Here is a 27388-nt window from a genome sequence, read left to right as displayed (position 1 = left end):
AAATAAGCAATCAATTCAAACCCAACGAAGCACATGAAAAAGGAATGGTACCCGTATAAATACGGACGGAGCACCTGATGCATAGCAATGGCTACATGGTAAAGCTTAACTGCTAAGCTTAAGACTCGAACCAAACTACTGTAGCTGTATCGCCATTAATTCAACCTAAATTGTGTCTCATATTACAGTGGACCAACTTTATTTCGATTTGGATGTGCAGCCTAAAACTTTTCTCTCCCTTGGAATTTCGAGTCTCAAATTTCAGGTGCGGCTTAGATTCGGGAAAAATTTTTTTCCTTGATTTCGAGTCTCATTTTTCAGGTCCGGCTTAGATTCGAGTGCGGCTTAGATTTGAGTCAATACGGTTAAACTGACTGAATTGATTAAAATATGCATGTTGAGGATATGGCATTTCTTGAGTTTTGTATAAAAGGTCCTCAGTTCAGTCCACTGGAATATGCATTTCACAATGGAGGTGGAGGAGGACAGATGCCTTCCGTTCCTCGATGTGTTGTCAGAAGGAAGTTCGATGTTATGTTGGGACATGTCTTTTATAGGAAGTTCAATACAGGCTGATAGTTGTCACCATCTGGTTTCGCATGAAGGGGTACTTCGTACATTGGTTCCTGGGGCCCAGGTCATCTCAGACCCTTAAAGTTTGTCAGCTTAGTTTGCCCATCTGAAGGTCATCCTAAGTCATAATGGTTATACTGAAGGACAGTGTGTTATTCCGTTGACCAAGCATGAACAGGGCGATTGATGATGATAACGAGGTGGCAATAAAGACTTACAGCACTTTCCTGTATACAGGAAGCACTTACCTACAGAATTTGATGTGAAATGTGGGTTTTGACCACCATCTTACATTAGGCCCCATTTAGGATCTGTAAAGGATGACCATTGTTTGCGTAAAGCAGGTGTAGATTGTATTCTGTGCAGTTGTGGCATGTCATGTAATGGTCAGACAATCAAGACCATGGATGACATGTATTGAGCATATGTGTCATACATGCCTACAACAGCTGAGCGAATCTGCTATTGGAGAATGTTGCCATGGCACCAGTCATCCTGCGGAATATAACAACACTGAGACTCTGGCATGAGCTTCCAGCTGTTGGATAGTTTTATTAAGGAAGCAGTTGAAGTTTAACTAGCAACTGATGTTATTAATAAAGATGGAAGTTTTTGTTTAAATTCTGCGTGTAGTCCTTCTCTCTCCCTTGTCGAAAAACAGAGGGATGAACTTAATGCTACCTCACCCATTACTTCGTCATCTTTGTTTTAGTGATGCACTACTTTCTCTGTGTGTGTGTGTGTGTGGGGGGGGGGGGGGGGGGGTCGCAGTCTGCGAGTAGTTCATCTCGCACTTGAGTTATCTGGATTCTTAGACCTATCACATTTTCAGCACCTTCCTGAAGTTGTATTAGATGTGCCCCTATCCCATAATTGTTAGCGTGAGAGTTACAATACAATCCATGAGACACAAACAAATGCATCAAATAAAGAACAAGCATTGCTCCCAGGTGACAAGCAGTGAAATTACAGAATGCCAAAGTACTACTCTCTCAAACTGTGAACATTAAAATGACAGCTACCAGTAAATCGGCTGCCCCTGTTGTATTGAATTATGGGTCAAGGCATCATTGTACATGAGTGAAGATATGAGAGGAAGAGGAAGAGGAAGAGAAATGTGTGAAAGTGCTGGAGTATAATTTTTGAAGACATGAGGAAAAATTACAATGTAATGTGAGTGAAAAAATAAGAGAAAACTTTTATGGGTAGAAGTGGTGTGTCTTTGCTTCACTGTGAGAGAAATAGATGTGGTATTCCTGTCAATTTTTCAAAGAAGAATGAAATATATGATGAAGGATATGCTTCAGCATTTTCTTAAATGGAGCAGTGTTTCAAGTTGTGCATAGAATGCAGTGTGACTTTTTCTAAAGGCATTAATATTGAAAGAGTATAAAATTATTTTTTTTGTTCTGCGTGACTACAGTTAGAATACCAGATAAATGAAATCTTCTCTTGTGACAATGATGAGATTATAGGTAATTGATCTGCGTGACATGTTACTGAAGGGCATGCATATGGAGAAGGTGATGAAATAGTGACAGAATATAATACTCACATAATTTGACACCTCACAATGAAACTGTTTGTACTAGGCTATTATGTGGTAAAACAGGTGTTTGTTGCAGATGTAGCACATAGTGTCCATCATGGTTGGTTCTTTCCATATAAAGTTTTCTCAGTTTTCATGCCATTTTGGATTGTATCACATCTGGTATTGGGCTGTACAATATTCTGTTTCACATTCTAAGGACATATAGGTACTAATTTTTGGAGGACATAGAGGCCAACACAAGTCTTCCTGCAAGCAGCAGCAGTGTTTTCTGCCCATTTGAGATGTTCATTCGAAAATATGTCTATATTCTTCACAATATTCTGATAAAGAAGAAGAGAGGGCAGATGTTTGTGACATTCGGGCTGATTATCATTTGATGAGATACTAAAGTTACAAGACTTACATTTAGTTTTAGACCCCGATTTTGCGTATGTCTAATTACTAGAGAAAGATACGTCATTCATGTTGAAAATTATATCTTTTGCAATATCTGAAAAATGTTGTTTTCATTTGTACAAAGGAAAATTCAGTAGAGAAAACTCGGATGTTATGAGACAAAGTTGCTGGTCTCTACATCCTTTCAGGAGACAAAATAAGTAGTGCTGCTGATAAACACACATAAAAGTGACAGTCTTCTGTAGCTTTTGAAACTAAAAGTTCCTTCCTGGGAGGGGAAGAGGGGGTTGGGGGTAACATTGGGGACATCTTAAAAAGAAAGGGTAGGTTACTCAGACCCCAGGATATGAGGGACTGATCTCTTGTGAGAATGAGACAAAGTCTACCCTCAACCTCACTACATGTGAGTCCCTCTCATTATTGTAAGAAATATTGCTTTGCCATGTGTTGTTACTTCAGATTTCTTTGTAGGAATTAAATTTTTGTTTTGACACTTGTGGACAGCATTCCCCTTGTTAATCATTTAATAGAACTCGCGAAGTTTGCAGTGGTTGGATTGACTCTCTGAAACATCGTATATACTTGTGTAGATATTCTTACGTTTCTCGGATGACATGAGACAATGTGATACTGGGTTGCAAAACTCGCACGTCTCTCACAGTTGACTTCCGTATTGTGTGCAGCTGATTCTCTTCTCTGGGTAATCATCTATGTCGATCTCCCAAAAACTTCTTCTCCTAAGACTATAACGGATTACAGGAATTTATTAAGCTACTTCTCTATTCTTGAAGTAATTTGCATTGGAACACTTTCAGTACATTCGTGGTATATTTTCATCTCTCAACACAAAGCAACATTTACTCTTTATCACATAAGTAAGTAAACTCTGGCAAGCCAACTGGTGTTTTTAAATGTCAGATTCGATAAAACACACATACAATATCATAGTAACAATCCAATAATTTATGGACATCACATGTGTCCTGCCTCGTGCAGAGCTGAGACATGAAAAAGATAAGTCTCTAGTCTCAAGTGCGTCCAGTACATGAATGTGCACAGAAATCTATATTCAATTGTTCATTAGTCTTTTATACAATCACCACAGACACTAATACATCAAAGAATGCTACATAATTATTCCCTGAGTTTTCGTCACGTCTTCTGTGGCATTGTCATCAGTGACTCGCCCTTCTTATAGTATTCTAATAAAAAAAACTTCCAAACTGCACATAGAAACAGGTGGATTGGTAGAAATGTTCTCTCTCTCCTGCACTTGTACCTAAAATATTGGGCATTTGAGACTGTGGAAGGCCAAGTGTTTCTAGAATTTACACCGAAATTCTTGAGGCACCACACATTCCTCCCCTTAGCTCGAACACGTGATATTTTATACACATTCATTATGTACAATAATATCACAAAAGATAATTCTTTATCTTTTAACTGCACATCTCTTTCTACTAATAACTTTGCATATTTTACCACAATTATAAAATGTGAACCTTTCAATCCATGTTGGAGTTAGCTCATTTGAATCTCCAAAAATTTGTGAGTACCAAGTTTTGTTTTCTATTCCTCTTCCAATCGTAAATTCCAGGTGTACATAACTCATGAATACTCTACTACTTTGTTCCTACCTCCTGTACTAATTCTCCTAAGTATGTACTTCCTCATTACATATTATAATCTGGAGAAGCTCTGGGTAGAATAAAAGTGTTCCCTTCTTCTGACTCTTGTAAATCTAAAACATAAAAATGATAGTGCTACATAGAATTCAAGCCTACCAGACTTATCCCTTCTTGTCACGATACTGTCCCTTTTCCCTTTAGCAACAGGACCTATATCTCACATGGGTTGATCCTAGGAGTACCCTTTCTCCTTCCGTCGGGGTAGGTATGCCCATTTCTTATTCCTATCCTCCTATGGTACAGGTCAATCCCCTTCTTGGTGCCCCTGTCTGCACAGTATAGGTCAGCCTTTCACATGTCTGCTTATCCGCCCTTTTTCTCATCCAATAAATGTTGAGTGTGTCCTCCGTATCCTTCTTGAGTAGACCTTCTAGTTCATTGCCCTAGCATACATCTTTATGAATACTATTCTTAAATATTCTCTTGGTAAAATTACAACTCTACTTTACACCTTAACTCCACTTTCCAATACTCCCTCTCATATTCTAAAGTCCTCTTTCACTCCTCACTCCTACTATATAGACAGATATCATGCCCACACATAGTAGATGCTATGTCAACCTGTATTTACCAACTCCCAGTAGATACTATGCCTTTTCTCAAGGGACTAACACAACACGTGCTTTGATTGTTATTGTCCTGTCTTTATATACATGTAAATATATATATATATATATACGAGAGTGACAAAAAAATAATGATGCAGAACCGTAACATACCAACAATGTAATATGTGCATCTGTTCTGATGTACATATATCTTTATTCCCCTACACTTTTTGGCAGTTCTGACATCACTTCAGATTTCTAATTCGTAATTCTGCTGTTTGTGTTTAAGTGTATCTTTGTGTGTATGTAGATGTGTGTTTGTGTATCCTGATTCTTCGGTCTACTTATAGGAAATAAGTTGAAGGTTATTGGAAACCACACAAAATAAAAAGGTTTTCAGCAATAGGAGTACATGCATATGGAAAGAGGGAAAGATAGACCAGTACTTGGATGAGAAGTAGGAAAGGAAAAAGTAGAAATGGTTGCTAAGATTGAAGAAGAGAAAGAAGATAGCCCCAAAGGCAGTACACCCCCCCTCCCCACCACCACCACCATTAACCCCTACCCCCACCCCCCTCTTCCACAGGATCCCTACTTCGCCGGTACTTGAATGAGAGGCCAGAGGAGGTATGATGTTAAACTTCTCCAACAGAATGGACATTCTCGCCTTCACCTTTGAAGCCCCCGAAGAAAAATATTAGCAACACTTATGGAACGACAAATGGTGAAGAATCAGTTACACCTGTCTGTGAGGGTTGTCTGAAAGATGGGGTGTGTGATTGGTGTTAGTCATTCTTGTACTTACACCACCCACCCCTTCCAAAAGTGATACAAACCCTCCAATTTACATTACATCTCACAAAAGGTATAACATATTCTACAAAAATAGAAAATTACACACTACAACCAAATAGTTGTTCAGCTAATCACTTTTAATTATATTTTATACACACATAAAATATTCTGTTCAGTTTATGTCTTCTAGATATCACTGCTTGAATAGTACCATGATACTATCTTTATACTAGTACTGTATTCTATTCGTTTCATTCCATGTTCAGAGGTCACTGTTTACCTATGATTTCTCTTAAATAGGTCTCAATCTTGTAGTCGTATCCAGTTTCCTATTTACTAACATTATAGGTTAGTTTAAGAATTCAAGAATAGATTACAGAAAAATTGGAGGGAATTCAGTGCAGGAAAACTAAGTTTGAAGAGACACCGAAAACAACTAGGGGTCCAACGGTTGTCACTCCGCCCATTAACACAGAATGTTAATGTCACTGGGAGGGAAAATGTGACTCCGCCCAGATCCCATGGATCTGACATTAACCTTACTCAATCACTTATGGACCAATACTTCTTGTTAAATTTGGTGTGGGAGCCTCCCCACAACAAAACAATTACCACTTTACTAGGAAATACAACATTAGGTAAAGTTATTCTTTTTTCTACTCTGTCATGGGCAAGTTTGAATTGCTCGCACAAGTCGTCTGTAAACTTGTTAGTATCCTTAGATTTGGAAGAAGCAACAGTCGTAACGTTTCCGGAGGTTATACTCTCGGAAATTTCTCGATCTATAATTAGCTCAGAAGGTTCCACCAGACTACTTACATTTATAATGTCATAGTTGACTATTTTTTCTTTGAAATTTTGTTCTGCATTACTTACTCGCGAACTGACATCTTGTGTAGTAACAGCTCGTATACTAACACCTGGAATTTTTTATTGCATAATTGATATTAATTCCATAGATCGATCTGTGCTCTCTATCAAGATATTAGTTTCCTGTCTTACGGAATTAAATTTAACATTACATAAATTTTCACAAAATTTTAATTTTCCACTAAACTCAGAATCTACATTATTGCATTTATCTTCAGTATCAAATTCTAGGTTTTTAGCTAAATTCTGAAATCGCTCATCCTGCTTTTGTTTAAGGTCAGTAAATAGTTGATTAATGTGAGTATTCAAAAAACTAGTGAGTTCACTCTTTAAATCTAACTTCATATTTTCTACCTTATTATTTAAAGAGTCAAATTCAGTCTTTAATAAAACTATATTTACTGCTTGACTGGTCAAGATTTCACTTTGAGCATCTAATTTTTCACTTATAGTGGCTGAATCAGCCTTCTAGTCATCAAACTTAGCACTTTGAGCATCTAATCTAGCATTTAACTTTTACTGAGTCTAACTTTAGACTTAGTCCTTTGATTAAATTTACCACTTCACTCCAGTCTGGCGTGTCCCTATTCTCTGTTATGGCAATGGCTGGTCCTGAAGTTTGTTGCTGTTTTTGATCCATAATTTTATTGATCTTTAACTTAGTTATCATCTAAAAGAAAATTCACCACTGAGTACAATAACTATAACAACAGTTATCATTCATCTGTCCCCTCAACTTTTACCAAATAATAATTGGTTTTCACTCACCCAGCGTAGAGTTCTAGCTGCATTGGTGAGCGAATGTGTAATCAGCGCCAGCAGACAGCACTTGCAGCGACGACGTCGAATGTTGGTTTCAGCGAAGTCGTCGGTGAGCGGACGCGGAGTCAGCACCAGTGATCAGCAGCTGGTGCAGTCAGCGTCAGTGGCTGGTTACTGCATCAGCGCTGTGTACATGTGTGAAGACTGCTTACTCTCCACACCCAATCTTCTTAGTCGAAAAGTTGAGGTCTTCTCTCCAGTTTTCTCCACTGTTACTTTCTCACATCTTTTACTTCGTTGCACTCGCAACTTTCTTCCTTGATTTATTGAACTCAGTATGATTACTGGAAACAGTTCTCATATTTTGTTAGGCCTGGTTGCTATGGTAATGCCTAATATCTTATTTCCATTTCTGCCTTTAAATTCTCGTTTTGTTTGGGTCCTGTCACTTAGGTTGCCACATTCTAATGTTTTTGGCGACGAAACTGGCCATTAATATTGGTACTCCAAGAAGAAATTCAGATGATAAACGGGTATTCATTTGACAAATATATTATACTGGAACTGACGTGATTACATTTTTGCGCAGTTTGGGTGCATAGATCCTGAGAAATCAGTACCCAGAACAACCACCTCTGGCCGTAATAACGGCCTTGATACGCCTGGGCACTAAGTCAAACAGAACTTGGATGGCGTGTACTGGTACAGCTGCCCATGCAGCTTCAACACGATACCACAATTCATCAAGAGTAGTGACTGGCGTATTGCGACGAGCCCGTTGCTTGGCCACCATTGACCAGACGTTTTCAATTGGTGAGAGATTTGGAAAATGTGCTGGCCAGGGCAACAGTCGAACATTTTCTGTGTCCAGAAAGGCCTGTACTGGTCCTGCAACATACGGTCGTGCATTATCCTGCTGAAATGTAGGGTTTTGCAGGGATCGAATGAAGGGTAGAGCCATGGGTCGTAGCACATCTGAAATGTAACGTCCACTGTTCAGAGTGCCGTCAATACGAACAAGAGGTGACCGAGACGTGTAACCAATGGCACTCCATACCATCACGCCGGGTGATACGCCAGTATGGCCATGACGAATACATGCTCACTGCGATGTTGCCAAACATGGATGCGACCATCATGTTGCTGTAAACAGAACCTGGATTCATCCGAAAAAAATGAAGTTTTGCCATTCGTGCACCCAGGTTCGTCGTTGAGTACACCATTGCAGTTTCTCCTGTCTGTGATGCAGCGTCAAGGGTAACCGCAGCCATGGTCTCTGAGCTGATAGTCCACACTGCTGCAAACATCGTCGAACTGTTCATGCAGATGGCTGTTTTCTTGCAAACGTCACCATCTGTTGACTCAGGGATTTAGACGTGGCTACACAATCCGGTACAACCGTGAGGATGAGATGTCTGTCATCTCGACTGCTAGTGATACAAGGCTGTTGGGATACAGCAGGGTGCTCCGAATTACCCTCCTGAATCCACCGATTCCATATTCTGCTAACAGTCATTGGATATCGACCAATGCGTGCAGCAATATCGCGTTGCGATAAACCGCAATCGCAATAGGCTACAATTCGATCTTTATCATAGTCAGAAACGTGATGGTACACATTTCTCCTCCTTACACAAGGCATCACAACAACGTTTCACCAGGCAATGCTGGTCAACTGCTGTTTGTGTATGAGAAATCGGTTGGAAACTTTCTTCATGTCAGCATGTTGTAGGTGTCACCACTGGTGCCAACCTTGTGTGAGTGCTCTGAAAAGCTAATCATTTGCATATCATAGCATATTCTTTCTGTCGGTTAAATTTCACGTCTGTAGCACGTCATCTTCATGGTGTAGCGATTTTAATGGCCAGTAGTGTATCTTCTTATTTCTGTAATCTATTGATCACATATATGAACTTTAGTGTCAATGTACTTGTTAATTAACGATGTACTAGAACTGCTATGCAGAACAAAATTCACCTCGTAGACATATAAATATCTTCGTCGTCTCACTTGTACCTCGAGCTTTAGAAATAATTAAATACATTGAGACATAACAGTTTGTTTAAAAACCATATCAAAATATAAACATGTGTCTTGACTTCTGTGAGTCCAAGACATGAAGTAAGATAAAAGTCTCTATTCTCAAACGAGTCCAATACATGAATGTGCATAGAAATCTATATTCAATTGTTCATTAGTCTTTTTTACAATCACCACAGACACTTAACACATCAAAGAATACTACATAATTATTCCCTGAGTTTTCATCACGTCTTTGTGGCGCTGGTGGCAAACACCTGTCGTCATTAGTGACTCACCCTTCTTACAGTCTTCTAACAAACTTCCTACCCGCACATAGGAACAGGTGGATTGGTACAAATGTTCTCTCTCTCCTGCACTCATACCTAAAATATCAGGTGTTTGAGACGGTGGAAGGCTGAGTGTTTCTAGAATGTACACTGAAATTCTTGAGGCACTACAATATTTTTGAAATTACGTAAAAGCCTTAACAATTTATTGCAACATTAAACTTTATTCAGTTGTGTTTTTCACTAGACTTGACTTTTTCCAGAAATGGTTTGTTTGTTTTAATTACAGTAGAAAAGTCATGATAACAAAGTTCTGAATTTATGTTAACATTTGACTGATGTTTAACAGTAATTACTGAAAGTGTGAAGGGAAAAAAAGGAGTTGGGAGGGTAGGAAAGAGGGCCAAAGGCATGGCATGTTGTTGTTGATGTTGTGGTCTTAAGTTCAGAGACCAGTTTGATGCAGGTGTCCATGCTACTCTATCCTGTGGAAGCCTCTTTATCTCCGAATAACTACTGCAACCTGCATCCTTCTGAATCTGCTTATTGTATTCATCTCTTGGTCTCTCTCTCTCTCTCTCTCTCTATGATTTTTAATCCCCTTGCTTCCCTCCAGTACTACAGTGGTGATTCCTTGATGTGTCAGAAGGTGTCCTACCAACCGATCCCTTCTTCTAGTCAAGTTGTGCCACAAATTAGTCCTCACCTATACTATTCAGTACCTCCTCATTAGTTACATGATCTACCCATCAAATCTTCAGCATTTTTCTGGAGCATTAACATTTCAAAAGCTTCTATTCTCCTCTTGTCGAAACTAGTTAGTGTCCATGTTTCACTTTCATACATGGCTACACTCCATACAAATACTTCCAGAAAAGACTTCCTGACACTTAAATTTACACTCAATGTTAACAAATTTTTCTTCTTTAGTAATGTTTTCCTTGCCAGCCAGTCTACATTTTATATCCTCCCTACTTCGACAGTCATCAGTTATTTTGTTTCCCAAATAGCAAACCTCAATTACTACTTTAAGTATCTCATTTCCTAATATAATTCTCTCAGCACCTCCTTTCAAGACACTGTCCATTCTGTTCAGCTGATCTTCCAGGTCCTTTGCTGTCTCTGACAGAATTAGAATGTCATTGGTGAACCTCAAAGTTTTTATTTCTTCTCCCTGGATTTTAATTCCTACTCCAATTTTTTTCCTCCTCCTTGCTCAATATACAGATTGAATAACATCGGAGATAGGCTAGAACCCTGTCTCACTCTCTTCTCAACCACTGCTTCCCTTTTGTGCCCCTTGACTCTTATAACAGCCATCTGGTCTCTGTACAAATTCCATATAGCCTTTCACTCCCTGTATTTGACCCCTGCCACCTTCAGAACTTGAAAGAGAGTATTCCAGTCAACATTGTCAAAAGCTTTCTCTAAGTCTACAAATATTAGAAATTTAGGTTTGCCTTTCCTTAACCTATCTTCTAAGATAAGTTGTAGGGTCAGTATTGCCTCGTGTGTTTCAATATTTCTACAGAATCTAAACTGATCTTCCTCAAGGTTGGCTTCTAGCAGTTTTTCCATTTGTCTGTAAAGAATTCGTGTTGGTATTTTGCAACCATGATCTATTAAATTTTCACACCTGTCAGCACCTGCTTTCTTTGGGATTGGAATTATTATATTCTACTTGAAGTCTTATGTTATTTCGCCTGTCTCATACATCTTGCTCGCCAGATGGAAGAGTTCTGTCATGGTTGGCTGTTCCAAGGCCATCAGTAGTTCTAGTGGAATGTTGTCTACTCCTGGAGCCTTGTTTCGACTTACGTCTTTCAGTGCTCCGTCAAATTTTTCATGCAGTATCATATCTCCCATTTCATCTCCATCTACGTCCTCTTTCATTTCCACAATATTGCCCTCAAGTACATTGCCCTCTATATACTTCTCCCAACTTTCTGCTCTCCCTTCGTTGCTTAGGACTGGTTTTCCATCTGTGCTCATGATACTCATTCAGGTGGTTCTCTTTTCTCCAAAGGTCTCTTCATTTTTCCTGTAGGCAGTACCTATCTTACCCCTAATGATAAATGCTTCTAAATCTTTACATTTGTCCTTTGGCCATCCTTGCTTAGCCGCTTTGCACTTCCTGTCAGTTTCATTTTTGGGATGTTTGTATTCGTTTTCGCTTGCTTCATTTAGTGCGTTTTTATATTTTCTCCTTTCATCAATTAAATTCAGTATGTCTTCTGTTACCTAAGGATTTCTACGAGCCCTTGTCTTTTTACCTACTTGCTCCTCTGCTACCTTCACTATTTCATCTCTCAAAGTTACCCATACTTCTTCTATCCTATCTCTTTCCCAGTTCTTGTCAGTTGTTCCCTAATTCTCCCTCTGAAACTCTCTACAGCCTCTGGTTCTCTCAGTTTATCCAGGTCCCATCACCTTAAATCCCCACCTTTTTGCAGTTTCTTCAGTTTTAATCTACAGTTCATAACTAATAGATTGTGCTCAGAGTCTACATATGCCCCTGGAAATGTCTTACAACTTTACAACTGGTTCCTAAATCTTTGTCTTACCATTACATAATCTGTCTGAAACTTTCCAGTGTCTCCAGGCCTCTTCCACGTATTCAACCTTCTTTCATGATTCTTAAACCAAGTATTAGATGTGATTAAATTATGCTCTGTGCAAAATTCTACCAGGCAGCTTCCTCTTTCATTCCTTATGCCCAATCCATATTCACCTAGTACTTTTTCTGCTCTTCGTTTTCCTACTATCGAATTCCAGTCTCGCTTGACTATTAAATGTTTGTCTCCCTTAATTATATGAATAATTTCCTTTATTGCATCATACATTTCTTCAATCTCTTCATCATCTGTGGAGCTAGTTGGCTATAAACTTGTACTACTGTGGTTGGCATAGGCTTCGTGCCTACCTAGGCTACAATAATGTGTTCACTATGCTATTCGTAGTAGCTTATCTGGGTTCCTATTTTTTAGTCATTATTAAACTTACTCCTCCATTACCCCTATTTGATTTTGTGTCTATAACCCTGTATTCACCTGACCAAAAGTCTTGTTCCTCCTGCCACCGAACTTCACTATTTCCCACTATATCTAGATTTAACCTATCCGTTTCCCCTTTTTAAATTTTTTAATCTACCTGCGCAATTAAAGGATCTGACATTCGACGCTTCGATCCGTAGAACACCAGTTTTGTTTCTGCTGATAACGACGTCCTTGTGAGTGGGCCCCACCTGGAGATTCGTATGGGGGACTATTTGACCCCCGGACTATTTTATACAAGAGCAAGCCATCATCATTTAACCATGCAGTAAAGCTGCATGTCCTCAGGAAAAGTTGTGGCTGTAGTTTCCCCTTGCTTTCAGCTGTTCACAGTAACAGCACAGCAAGTCTGTTTTGGTTGACGTTACAAGGCCAGATCAGTCAATCATCCAGACTGTTGCCCCTGAAACTACTGAAAGGCTGCTGCTGTCGCCCCTCTTCGGAAACCACACATTTGTCTGGCCTCTCAACAGACAAGCCTCTTTCGTTGCACCCATGGTACGGCTATCTGTATCGCTGAGGCACGCAAGCATCCCCACCAATGACAAGTGCCATGGTTCATGTCAGGGTAGAGAGGGGGGGGGGGGGGGGGGCATGACATCGCATACACAACCATTTTAGAAATATTGTAGCATGAAATATCAGATGATTGAAGGAGCTTCAAAATTGCTTTCCACTTCTCTTCAATGTTTTCTGGTACTTTTCTAGAACTCGAACTGCAACATACCCTTTGGTTTTCAATTATCTGGGTCAAAAATGTATGTTCGTCAAATAGATCGTCAGTACTTGTGGAATATTTTATAATTTAATTAATGACTTGTGTGATCCATCCAAGTACTAGCTAAATCCGACAGCGCTTAACTTTGGTGATTTGATTGGAACCGCTACTACCACTGTGGGCAGGCTGTTGACTTACATTCTTTTTATAAGTTAACATTAAACACACATTCTTTTGGCCATTACCAAATGGAGACCAAAAATGAATAGAATAAGATTATCAATAGTTTATAGATGATTTACTTAACACACAAAAACAACATAAATACATTGCCCATGTTGTGTTGGCAAATGTCTAAGGGGAAAGTTTTGGTGGAACAGGTAGCCATGCCTCCACATTGATGTAAGAGCTTTCTACAAGGTTGGGTAAAAGAGACACAGCCTTAAGACAATGTTTTGAAGTGCGATGGTGGTTTAAAAGTGTGTTGTCAGACACATAAATCTACAATTTTAAAAAATCTGTGCCCCTCGTAAACCCTGGAGATTTTGCAACCCTGGCCATAACCTCGGAGAGCACTAAAAAACCAGGACTGTGCAAGCTGATCCCAGACTTTGATAAACCTAAGCATAATAGTTAAGTTATTTGACTGGTATGCTGAACATTGTGGGTCTGTTTCCTGTCAAGTGCCATTTTTGTTATGTCTTTATCAAAATGACTGTGATTATTATTAACAGTTTATTAATTGGTTTAAATGTGATCTTATTTCTGATCCTTTGTCACTCCATTTTAGTCATCATATTTACTTTTTTATGACAACTACCAACCAACAAAATACACGTCTAGCAACGAAAAATAAATATTCGCATTATTGTACAGCCAATACAAATAGATTATATTGTTTTCTGTTCATTGACTATTAGAGCAGTATTTTTCAACTTTTAAATTTTACAATAGCTAGATCAAAGTAATTAGAACCACATGGACCTAGGTTCCAAATGAAAAATCAATAAAAATAAGTAATAAACAATATTGAATTGAGAGAATTTGTAAGGTGGTTAAAATGATTCAGTAAACAGTTAGAAATGAAAAATTTGAATTAAACTAATTAACTGAATAAAAATAATGATCAGTCATTTTGATAAAGATTAAAAAAATACAAAAAACACTTGGACTTGAACCAAACTTCCGCATACCAGCTTAATATCTTAACCTTTGGGCTACATTGCTATTTTGAACAAATTCTGTTGTGTTTATGGTTCTAGTGAATACTAGGACTTCCTTTTTGGAAATTACATGCAACACGGGCCCACTGGGGTGAATGGTGGCAGAGTGTGGTACCTGGGAGCCCAATCTACACAACCCCCATAGGTGGTTTCAAAAATTTGATCCCACCCCCATAACCTCTTGTTGTCAGCTATTGGCCATGGAGCTTCATCTTTTCTCACTTTGATCGTACATATGGACACACATTTGTCATAGCTTGAGATTATCAGTGTCGTGATTTTACATCTATTATAGTCTCTGGTTATTTATTGTCTTTAAGTTTTCAAGTAGTCCACTGTTAGATCATCAAAATCTATACATTTGATATTCCTGCAAGTTGTATGATCCAATTTATGTATTGTGTCATACAGAAAGAAATGGTGTTGACACCTGTGTGGTGTCTCTTACATTGTCAGTCTCGTTTACTATGATTACATCCATGAGACTGTAAAGATGTTCCATGTAGAAAAAGGATTGTACTGGTAGAAGACCCATGTTGTTGCAAGTAAATAATTTTCACAGGGCTATTCTACAAAATGTTTTTTAAAAAAGTTCTTATATCATGTATCCCATGACAATGAGGTATTCATGGGGGGGGGGGGGGGGGGGGGAGGACTGAATAGTTGTAATATCAGCTGGAATGGTGTTGTGCTGATGTTTAATTACTTATAAAGTACTCCAATTAAGGACTTGAAGCTCCCTAGTCATCTCAGTCAACATGAATTCCTATTGTCATGTACCACGAGGGTTCATAATTTTGAGCTTAAGGAGATTTACACGTAGTGTTGCTGGAGGAGGGAAAAAATCAGTGCGGTGTGGTCAGTATGGAATTTGTAAATTGGGGGAAATGGCTGAAAATGAGTGCCATTATGAAGGCAAGTTTTCTCTTTTGCAAAATTCTGTGTGACAAGTTTGTAGTTAAACTAGAGAACTGCATTCACCAGGCAAACATAAGTGTTTTTAAACAGTACTCCATGAGATCTTATGGTAGCAACAGGGTCAACTCCCTGTTTTCAACTCCGTAGATGTTGAATTATATTGAAAGATCAGCTATTAGTTTGTGAGAATTTTTTGGTTTGTTACAAAGATTTGTGATCTTTTCATTATACAGTGTATGCCACATGTTTGCCCATCAGATGCACCCAATAAGCTGTATACTAAGTGAATGTATTTTTCCTTGCCCTATTTAGGGTGTTGGCAGAAGTATGAAGCTTCTCTTTCTGGACTGTAAACATAGCTTGATGTTAGTGACAGCATAGAATAGAATTTAGAAAAAAGGCTTTTTATCTGAGTAACTTGATGTCTAAAGCTGTATGACAAGCATTTGAGTACCATGCTGTTATCACATTGTCATATTATTTTTTGTTTCAGCTTTGTTACTTTATTTAATATTTTGTTTATTACTACAGTGATAAGATAAAAAATGTACATTTTTGTCCATAATAACTGAAGCTGTTTCATAAATTTTTAGGTCAAAATTAACAATGCTCGTGAAGCGGAGATGCAGTTATCGGAAAGGAGAATCAGAAGCATGCAAGAGTTTGGCACTTCCTTGTACTCAACACTGCCTGCGACATATCATGTATAATGTTGATCAGTTGTTGTATGAGCATTGTACAGCCAAATTCTCAGACAATACACAGTGTTGTGTTCCTGTTTTTGACATATGCCATGAATTACCATTGTGTCCAGAACATGCAAGGAAACGGGTAAGCGCTTCAATGTGTTTCTCAAATCAGTGATTCACAAATGTATGCTATCTCTCTCTCTCTCTCTCTCTCTCTCTCTCTCTCTCTCTCTCTCTCTCTCTGTCACACACACACACACACACACACACACACACACACACACACACACACACTTTGTCTCACCAATCTTATTCTTATTTCATTTTTTATTTATTTTTACAGCCCTTGTTGTCCCTACCTTCACTCATTCACCTGCAATATTTTTCCCTTACATCTAAGACATTTATATCCTATTTATTTATTTAGAGTTAAGCTCTCATCTATTATTTTCCGGCATCTGCATCATAGTATGAGTAGTGTTTAATTTGACTCTAGAATCTTGTGTGTGTGTGTGTGTGTGTGTGTGTGTGTGTGTGTGTGTGTGTGTTGTTGTTGTTGTTGTCATTGTTGTTGTTGTCTTCATGACAGTTTGTTTGTTTCACATTCCTTCAAGTTATGTGATGTAGTTTGACCTCAGGGGCTGTGAGAAACAGACTGTAAAAATTGCATCTTGCTGAGAGTTGACATCTGACTATACCATGTTTTTATGATTCAGTTTTTTTCCGACATTTTTTCCTTTCTTTTCAGCAATTGTTTGCTACACTTTCTCTTTTTTTGAAAAATAGGGAAGAGCACGACAGAACACAGCTGTTTTGAAGATTGTTAGTTTTTTAGTCCTCACCTCAGAATGTAATTGGAAAATTATAGCCTTGGCCAAGACATTGGTTCCTGCATCCCAGCTGAGGATATACACTGCCAAAGGTGGAATAGGGCTCAATATCTTGGTGTCCATCCACATTTGAGTTGTCTGTCCCATCTGTAGATGACCAGAGGCAAATGGAAGAATGGTTCTCCAAGAGTGTGTTTCATTGTCCAAGTCTCATCTCTAATAACCTCAATGTCAGATGGACGAATAATTGTCATCTTTGATATGACATAACAAGAAGTATTATCCTCTTTTTTGTTTTGATGTGATCCCTCAGTTTTAGAGGTCACTGGAATGGTATATGAAATTTGCTTCTGAAATAGGCTCATAGAATAGGTATGAACAATAAAGTTGGTTGTAAAGCCCACTTTCTGTTTGTGTGGTGATTTATCATTCTGTACTGTGTAATATACCAAGACAAGAAGTGAACAGATGGTAACTGTCAAAATGCTGGGACTGTGTTTTTTGCCGAAACACTGGGACTGTGTTTTTCGTCTTTTTTTAACATGTGCTGTAGCGGAAACTGATTTTTCAGCAATGTATCTGAATTATATATCATGGAGTGGTCCATGATAGCAGACAATCATTTATTTTGAATATGTGCTTAGTATTAGTAAGTTGTCAATGATTATTTATTTGCCTACAGGATAATTATGATCGGATGTGTGCAGAGACTAGACCAAAAAAGATCCGAAAAAAGGCAAAACCATCAGCCATGACTAGACCCAGTAAAAGAGGAAAGAAAAAGAGAAGACTGCACAGGCTGACAGACTCAACATCTGCGGAGGAGATATCACCTCAAGCCACTGTTGTGTCAGACACGCCAGGTGAGGTTATAGAAATTAATAATTTATATTAGTAAATGCCTGGGAGAAGCAGTACAGTAAGCCACTTCATCTTGGCCTTTTGGAACATACCAAAACTGACTATATAGTCTATTTCGAAGACAGACAGGTATGGATGAAACGGGAGATTTGGATAGCACTCCTTTTATGACTGACAGAATTGAAGACATGCATAATAACTTTTGTCAGCCTTCTTGTCATGTCAGCTTCATTATAAATCTTCAGTCTGTACAATTCAGCATTCCTTACATGAATTTTTCATCTCAAGTTTATATTTAAGAGAGAAATGGTCATTATGTACTCCATTATGTAATGGATGTATATACTGCACTATAACCATTAGTGTCAGTCTGCATACATTATTAAGTAAGAGCATTTATTTATTTATTTATTTACTTTTAAGTCACCACTTTACAACTGATTTGTTAGTTTGTTAGTTTCATGTTCCATGGATCATTAACATGATAAATCATAATAATGTAGAATGAGTCATTTTACATATACATCACAACTTAAGAATTAAGTATGGTTTCATGCTAAATATGTATAAAATTTGTTACTTCTTTTAAAATCTGATCTGAATAGTAATTCCCACCCACCAACACATTACGGTTAGAGAAATTTTTCTACAGATTAGAACAACTTGGGAAAGAGAAACTTTTTTAGCTGATTTCAAAATTTACAGACATTTTATATCCCTAGGTGTTGCTGTTGTTGTTGTTGACGTGGTCTTTAGTCCAGAGACTGGTTTGATGCAGCTCTGCATGCTACTCTATCCTGTGCAAGCTTCTTCATCTCCCACTACCTACTGCAACTTGCATCTTTCTGAATCTGCTTAGTGTATTCATCTCTTGGTCTCTCTCTGCAATTTTTACCCTCCACACTGCCCTCCAATACTAAATTAGTGATCCCTTGATGTCTCATGTCCTACCAACCAATCCATTCTTCTAGTCAAGTTGTGACACAAATTTCTCTTCTCCTCAATTCTATTCAGTGCATCCTCATTAGTTATGTGATATACCCATCTAATCTAAAGCATTCTTCTGTAGAACCACATTTCAAAAGCTTCTATTCTCTTCTTGTCCAAACTATATATTGTCCATGTTTCACTTCCATACATGGCTACACTACCTAGGTAAGTTATCATACATTTTTGTTGCAGTATTGTGTACCCCTTTTTGTGGTAAGGACAACCTTAATGTGGAGTAATGAATGTCTTTTTCCTTATGGTATTGTAATTGTGTACTTAATTTTTCCTTTTGAACTGCAGTGGATTATTTGCAACAAGATTCATGAGGGAATAAATATACTATGAAGCAGTAGTCAGATTGCCCTTCTATTGAAACAGATGTCTACAAGATTGTAGTGGGCATGCACTACATATTATTCTTACACCAGATTTTGGAACAATGAAGACCTTCTTTCTTAAGACCATTATTACATATGGCGTTAATAAATCAAAATATGTCAACTTATTGAACTCCCCCAGATTTGTATTGATTCTAAGTGCAACTGTGGCTGGACTATGCTGTTTTATGAGTTCCAAAATGTGCTTTTCCCGGTTTAAATTCTCATCAGTATCAACACCTAAGAATTTTGAAGTTTACACCCTATTTATCATTTCCTCATTATGTTTTACCCTTATCATTGGTGTAGTGCCCCCAGATGTGCGTAACTGAATGTGTTGTGCATTTTCCAAATTGGGGATGAAACCATCCACAGAAAACTAATCAATGATGCTTTTAAGAACATTGTTTACTATTTATTCTGTTCTGTATGTATGATTTGATTGATTACTATAGTAGAGTTAGTAGAGTTATCTGCAAAAAGAACTAATTCCACTTGTTGTCTGTTAGATGGGAGATCATTTACATATATGAGAAACAATAGTGGACCTATGATTGAGCCTTGGGGAAGCCCATATGTGATACTCTCCTGTCAGGAAAATGTCCTCAGATTGCATTGGTCGAATTTTTAAGTAGGACTTTGTGCGTTATTTTGGTTATGTATGACATTATCAACTGGTTGGCTGCACAATCAACCTTAGAACTTTAATTTATCTGTGAATATCTGATTAGCTTTTGTGGAAAGTTATTTTCAAATAGTGATATGAATTTATCATGGAATAGATAAAATTTTATGTTAGCATTTGGTCCATTCCAAATTTCATCCCAGACCATCTCTTGTAAACTGTTCTTTAAAAACATTTGCCGTGGAATCGTGAATTATTCTGATTTCCTCTTAGAAGTATCATACTGTAAGGTACTATGTTATTTATCCTAACCAATTGTGCGTCATGATCAGAGAGAGCATTTTTGACTAGATAATAAGGTTTTCTTGCTTTAAACTTCAGAAAAAACATTATCAATTAGGGTCCTACTGTGTTGGAAAGTTAATTATTAAGATCAAATTGTTGGACCCAAATAAGGTTTCCAGACCATTTTTCCTTTCAGAATCCCTTAGAAAACACACATTGTAGTCACTGCTTGCTGCTATGTGCTAGATAGCATGGTAAGCAATCCAGATTCCTCATAAACATGACATAAGCTCTTCTGCCTATTACTCAGTCCTCTAATGTTTTGATGAAATAAGCTAACCTTACCTTCCTTTGCATCCTTAAGCATTGTGTGTGGCTCTGCTGTTATTTTGACTGCCTTCAAAACAGGAGGCCTGAATCCTGATCTAACCTAAAAAAAGGTACCTCCCAAATGCCAATAACCTCCTGTTCAGGTGTATGTAGCCTATGTGTAGCATATCCCCATTTCTCAATTGTAGCAAGGGGCACTGCACTCATAAGAGTTTTCATTTCTTCTGATCGAGCTTAGCTTCATCCCTGCTAGTGCAGATGGAGATAAAGGCTGTAAGAACATACTTGAGGAAGAATTAAATTTCTGGGATTCAGTTTCTGAATTATGTCTCAATAGTCTTCCTATAAATTATTTATTGTATTTTGACTTACATATTGTTTATGATTCTGTCCTGCAGGAGACTTCCTTTTATTTTTTAAGTCCAAAATCTTTGTGTTAGAGTATTATCGTTTGACTATCCATCTATATAGCAACTACTGTAATGTATCTCATAGTGTAGCAGTGGATAAGGGTACGGTGAAAAATACTTATAAGTGGGAAGAAATAAGAAGATATTGTCCATTATTTTACACAGTCACACTTAAAGACAAATGTAATTAAGCCTATAGGTAAAAATGAAGGCTAAGGTATTTGTTACCTCATGGACAACTCCTTGATATGTGCATCATTTGTTGTGTGGTTAAAAGTTCTCATTATTAGCCGAAAGACAGCATTTGAGTTATTAACCACCAATGCTCTGTCTGTGCAGTTTGTTTTGATTCCACAGGATGTATATGACCTGGGACAACTGGGAATTTTTCATCCGGGAGAAAACTGGGAAAAAACTGGGAATTTTTTAGAATTCCAGGAATTTTTCATGGTTTTAGTGTTCAGTTAAATTTTTGTAATTTTGACTGGTAAGAACCGATACTCTAACAAAGGATATCACTGTATCCCTCTACTGAAGAATAATACTGCAGCAATAAAATATGAATGAGAGAAAAAACAGAAATAAAACTTAAGTTGCAAAGGAAATGTGCTGTATACAACAACAGAACACAGTACTCACATGAGCATCTGCCAACAGCAAAATGAGTCGAAGGCTTTAGGAAGACTATGCAATGCTTCATAACAACAAATTTCCTCTGATGAGTGCGATGTCACAACTGTTTACCTTAGATTCTTTTGAGCAGTTGCGAGCGGGCTCTTGTGAATGCGCTGTTGAGTCATGTATGAGTAGTACCTTCTCCCACTTCTGGATACAGAAGTGTGGCTGTTAGCTGTACAAGCAGTAGCAGCAAACAGCCAGATGCTACCCAGAAAAGTTTTACTGGCACACCCAAGCTGCCAGATTCACGTATGTGCAGCAGGCCTGGATCTAGGGGGTGGAAAGGGGGGGGGGGGTGGCATTTGAGATTGGTACTTCGTGAACTATATTCTGTAGTGTTATAAAAATGACCATTTGTGCCAAAACAGTCTCATTTATTTTATGCATGTTACAATGACTGCAATATTAAAAAGGTATATTTCATTTTACCTAGCAGACAGTGAAAAAATATACACAATCAGATCGAGAAACCACTCCAGTCTTGGGTACTATTTGTATTAACAGTTTTTCTGTATTAGATAACAACATTTTGATTTTTCATGTAACAAAAAATTTGATGAACTTTGATGAGGAAATAGATTATTTCCCAGAAAGGAAAGCACACCATGTAAAGCTGTAGCAAGATGAGAGAGAAGAAATTGCTAGGACCTAAGGATTGAAGAAATGTATACTGTCTTGCTTGTTTCTTGTCTTTACTGGTTTTATATATCCTGTATTTAATTTTATGTCACACAAAGCAGCAAGTTAGAAGCTAATAGGCAATAAAGAGTGCAAATTTTCTGAAGAGTTCTCCTGGTTACAAATAATACCATCCAGTGTTAATTGCGAGTATGGTTTCTTCTTCTTCTTCCTTTTTTTTTTTTTTTTTTTTTTTTTTTAAAAAAAATAAGAGGGGTACGATGTCAAACCTGTCCTAAATATAGTTTGATGGCATCCATTACAAAATATACATGTTTGAATTGCACAGAACGAAGCACAGTGACGTGCTATAGAATAATACTATGTGAAGAGGCATGGTGCTGCACTTTGACACACCTGAGACCAAATAACATGTCTTACGTTTCCTCGAACAAATATGTTTTATGTATTAGTCTCTTCAGTAAGATGTGTGCTACAAAGTCGTATCTCAAACAACTCGTGGGTGTGAGTTGCGGGGGTGGGGGGCACCACTATCTAGTATTGCCACACTTCAGAAATATTTTAAATCCGAGACTGATGCGCAGAGCAACTCGAGTTGTAGTGGGGAGGTGGGTAGTCTCCACCTGACCCGTGTTTACGTTTAGTGATATTACTGTTTCCTCTTTGTTTACTGCTCTCACGTCAAATAAAAATGGAACAGATTTCTTTGGTAGGGAACTATTAAGTGAATTAAAATACATTCACATAATTATGGAAGGCTAAAATGTATTATTAGCATTAATCACCTTGCAGAACAGTGAAGTTTTTTTTGTCGGTTTTGTACAGAAATTTGTCTTTTATTAATCTTGTCCACTGAAACAGTCAATTTATTTGAAACAAAGTGTTTAGTTGGCTAATTTCAACTGCATTTCAAGTGCACATTTTCATCTTCTAGCACATTTGGCATTATGCCATAATAAAGAACCAAACGTGAGATAATACAGTACTGCTACTTCAAGAAAATTTACATCCTAATAACCACACAGAAAAGCTTAATATCAGGTTGAGGCCTACTTTGTTGGGAACCTGGACATACAAATGTGCACTTTAAGCTGGATTATGCATTTTAGTTTGCGTCACAAAATTCCGATGCTCTTGGAGTATCCTCTGCTGTCTTGTTTCTTTTATGACTTAATGTAAGATCTTTTAATGTTTTACATGTATGAATATACGAGCTTCCTACATCATCGTAGTTACACAAGGGATGCCTGCTACATGGCGCGTTCTGGCAACTGGTGCAACAAACCTGTTTCTAACAGGTTGCGGGAATATATTGCGAATGGTGGTTTGAAAACCTTTACTTTCAAAATAAATTACCTTTTATGCAAAATGAGCTATGTGTGAGAATGTACGATGAATTTCTTAAATCACAGAGCATTTGACTCATTTAAAAATCAACTCTTTGATGACGAGCCAGTTAGAAGAATTTCGAGTCCAGAAGATCAGACATTTATGTTGTTACTAAAAATTTTACTGTCACAGTTGGGTGATGTATCTTAAAGTATAACATGTGCAAAAAAGATCAACATTATATGTGAAAGCATACCTTCTCGTACAGATTATTAATCTTAGAGACCAAAGTTATATGCGAAAGCTTTGGTGTTCTTGTAGTAACACTATGTATATTAATTTAAACGATTAACTTTTGCTGTTTGTGTGTTCGCGTTACTTAACAGTGATGTCGCTATTTGCTGACTACATCACATGTCCTATACTCTGAATATCCGCTGTCATCGGCTGGTGAGATCATGCGACACGAGCTATGACAGGCTTACAAAGGCGCACCACTGTCTTGATTTCGATGCTTCAGAAAGTAACATGCGGTGTTTAGTGGAATTCGAATTTAAACAATATGAAAATCTGCAGCATACATGTTACTGCACATCAAGGATCTTTCTAAAATGTGTTTTTCCCCCAGAGTTTCATTTTCTAAAGTGCTGGGAAATTCTTCTTTCTCTGGGCCTTTGTCCCCCTTCAACACGGAGTTGCCTGGTTAATATTGATTTGGCAATGTTAGTTGCAGAGGTTGGCCGGATGCCATTACTGCCACCACCCCAAATCCCCCCCTCCCTCCCCCCTCCCGTGAAAGGAATTAGTGTACTCCAACTGTCTGCGTCTAGTGTAAGCCATGTAATAGTGTGAACGTGGTCAAATGTCTGTGAGTCATGGAATTGAGGTGGAATGTGGGGACCAGCCCGATATTCACACAGTGGGAAATGATAGTTTATTAATCTTTGAGACAAATATTATATGCGAAAGCTTTGCTGTTCTTGTAGCAACACTATGTATATTAACTTAAACTATTAACTTTTCCTGTTGGTGGAATTAGAATTTTTACTTTCATAATACAAAAATATGCAGCCTACATGTTGCTGCACACCAAAGATCTTTCCAAAATGTGTTTTTCCCCCTGAGTTTCGTTTTCTAAAGTGCCAGGAAATTCTACACTGGTGTATAAAACCACAGCCATTCAAAGGATTGGTAAGTTTTAAAGTTCCGACGGAAAGTGTACTGTCACTTAACACGGAAAAAGTGTGTTTTCACCTGGTAGAAAATGTATTTTTAACCTGGAGATCCAGGAAAAATCCAGGAATTTTTTACCTTGTCCGCGTATACACACTGTTATATGTCAGGTTTCATGATGATGAGCCCATCATTTCGTTAATAGTCACAGTTATTGTGGTATGGGTATGGAAGTAAGACAATGCGTGAAATTTGAAAAAAATTGCAATGACAAATAGGGGTCACCATGATTTTGCATTTGGTGCATATTATATAACACATTGCTGCACATGAAATCTAACTTACATATTGAATTTTGTCTAGACTTGTGTGGGGGTCTCTATCTGTCATCAACCTCGAGAAAATTCATCTGATATAGCATACTCATTTGTGGTCATGCCATGTCAGTGAAAAAATATGAGTGAAATACCCACAACATTACTCATAATTCATGAATTATTTGATATATTGAAAACAGATTTTGGCAAATGATAGCATGCAAAGAGGAGAATACTTTGCCATACATTTATTATGCAGAACTTCACTATCTACTGTGTTATTACACTGACTACAGCCTTTTTTTAACACTCTGTCAGGCGCAGTTCTGGGACTCCCTGGTTCAGGCACAATGAGCCTGACAGACGCTGATTTTGAAATCACAGTTATCTCATATTTTCAATTCTAGTGCGCCCATAAACAGTGGCTTTCATGGGAATGTATAGAGACAGAATGTATGGAAATGGATGCTAAAAGAGTCCTTTTATTAAACCCAAGAGAAACAAAATATAGGACAGAAATTTCAAAATTATCACTGATCACTTACAGTTTTCAGCAAATAAATTTTATTCAACAGTAAATTTTTACAAAGAACTTTAATTTTAAGTCACAATTTTGGTGCTGGTGTTTCTCAAACTGACTCAGGATTACCAGAAGAAACACATTGATGCACAGAGAAGCAAAGTTGGCAAACCATATTTGCATGGGATAAGCAGATCACGTGGTGACAGCTTTTACATTCATAATTTGACAGTCTTCTGCGCCACGTTCCAGTAGTGTATCTATGTCTTTTGTGACGTAAGAGAGGTGATGATTTCTCTCTGTCTTCTGTGAGGATAAATCTTTCAAGTTAGCTTTGTAAGCTCAAGGGGATTCCAGTCTTCTTCCTACTTCTTCTGCATAACTCTCTGAGAACAAGTTGATATGGCAGTGATTTTAGGTAAATTCTTCTAAGCAGTTTATCCAGTTGATTTCCAAATAACTTGGGAGTTGATACCACCCACATTCAACATTGTGAAAAAAAAAGAGCATTGACCCTTGCTTTGTTTTTTGGCTCCCACTGTAAGTAGCCCACATTTTATCTGCAGTATAAACACCACCTTCTGTTGAAGTGTAGGCAGTGACTATCTCTGGTTTATTCTTCCTTCCAGATTGGGGATCAATGACATTCTTATTATTAAGTGAAGATACAAAAATCCAGTTTTAGTACTGGTGCGGTATGTAGGAAACCAAAACTTTCCAGTCACTAACGCCAAACATACTGTTTTATTGTTTCTTCCCTTTTACATCAACAAAATCTGATGGAAGTTGCCTTTCATTTTTTCTGGCGGTTCCAACATGTGAATTCTTTTTTGTCTTCAGATAGTCGGTGAGGTCAGACTCAGAAAACCAGCTATCAGCAGTGATATTGCGACCAGATCCAAATACAGGCTTAGCCATTCTCTTGATAACTTCACTTGGTTTGCTGCTGAGACATCAAGGACCTGCGGGCTGTAGTCCAAGATAGATCTCCATGTTGACTGTTCATACCATTTTAGCATCAACAGGAGCAAACTGTTTTAGTCCATATTTATTTAGTTTTGAGGGTATGTACTGTCAAAAAACAAATCTACCTTGAAAACCTGGAAGAATTTTGTTTTTTGTGACATTGTTCCTGGCACAATAGCTCTTTTGACAAAATTCCTCGAACTTTTCGAAAACTTCACAGATAGGAGCTATCCAGTCAAATTCTTTCCATTGGGCTCCCATAGGTCATTCATCAAAATGAAGGTAATTTATTAGACTCTTAAACCATTTGAGATTCATCACAAGACTAAATTTTTCAACATTGTCTTCTTCAGTCCCCCATAGTTCCACCAGACTTTGACGATTTCCTCTGTATGCACATGCTAGTTACAACAAGCCAATAAAAATCTCTTTGTTCATTTACATCTTTGGAACTTATGTCTCTCTCTCTCTCTCTCTCTCTCTCTCTCTCTCTCTCTCTCTCTCTCTCTCTCTGTGTGTGTGTGTGTGTGTGTGTGTGTGTGTGTGTGTGTGTGTGTGTGTGTGTGTGTGTGTCTGGAGAAACTGTTCTTGCCACTGACATCGTATTGGTTTGTGTGTTTGATGATTGTTTCCAGGATGTCATTAATGGATAAAGTACTCCAATATCAAACTGCATTTTTAGCATTTCGTATGACTCCAGAAAAGTGAGTAATGGTCTTGTGAGGTCCCATGTGATGCCTTTTCGCAGATGATTTTTTGGCTCACATGGTCTTCATATCTCTTCCCAAATAAAAGTTTTTCTGTTTTGTTGTCTTCTCCTTCTTTATGTTCAGCAGTATCCTCACCACGTAATTCCGTTACAGAACTGCGTTCAGGTTCTTCCACCTCGTCTTGTGAATTGATGTCACTCTCCTCACCAAGATCCTCAGATAACATGCAGTCTTCCTTCTCATTGCACATCAGC

General features: G+C 37.9%; 1 protein-coding gene across 3 annotated transcripts in view; it reads left to right on the top strand.

Annotated features, from left to right (window-relative positions):
- Nucleotides 1–27388, top strand: part of LOC126366012 (INO80 complex subunit D-like) — a 156957-nt gene that overhangs the window by 81806 nt on the left and 47763 nt on the right. For all 3 annotated transcript variants that reach the window (XM_050008864.1, XM_050008863.1, XM_050008865.1), the window contains 2 exons: nucleotides 15999–16236; nucleotides 17607–17787. In XM_050008864.1, the coding sequence (XP_049864821.1) occupies nucleotides 15999–16236; nucleotides 17607–17787 (419 nt within the window). The remainder of the gene's footprint in view (nucleotides 1–15998; nucleotides 16237–17606; nucleotides 17788–27388) is intronic.

The sequence above is a fragment of the Schistocerca gregaria genome, chromosome 4 (assembly GCF_023897955.1).
Source record: "Schistocerca gregaria isolate iqSchGreg1 chromosome 4, iqSchGreg1.2, whole genome shotgun sequence".
Taxonomy (NCBI): domain Eukaryota; kingdom Metazoa; phylum Arthropoda; class Insecta; order Orthoptera; family Acrididae; genus Schistocerca; species Schistocerca gregaria.
This window is presented reverse-complemented; position numbering and strand designations above follow the sequence as displayed.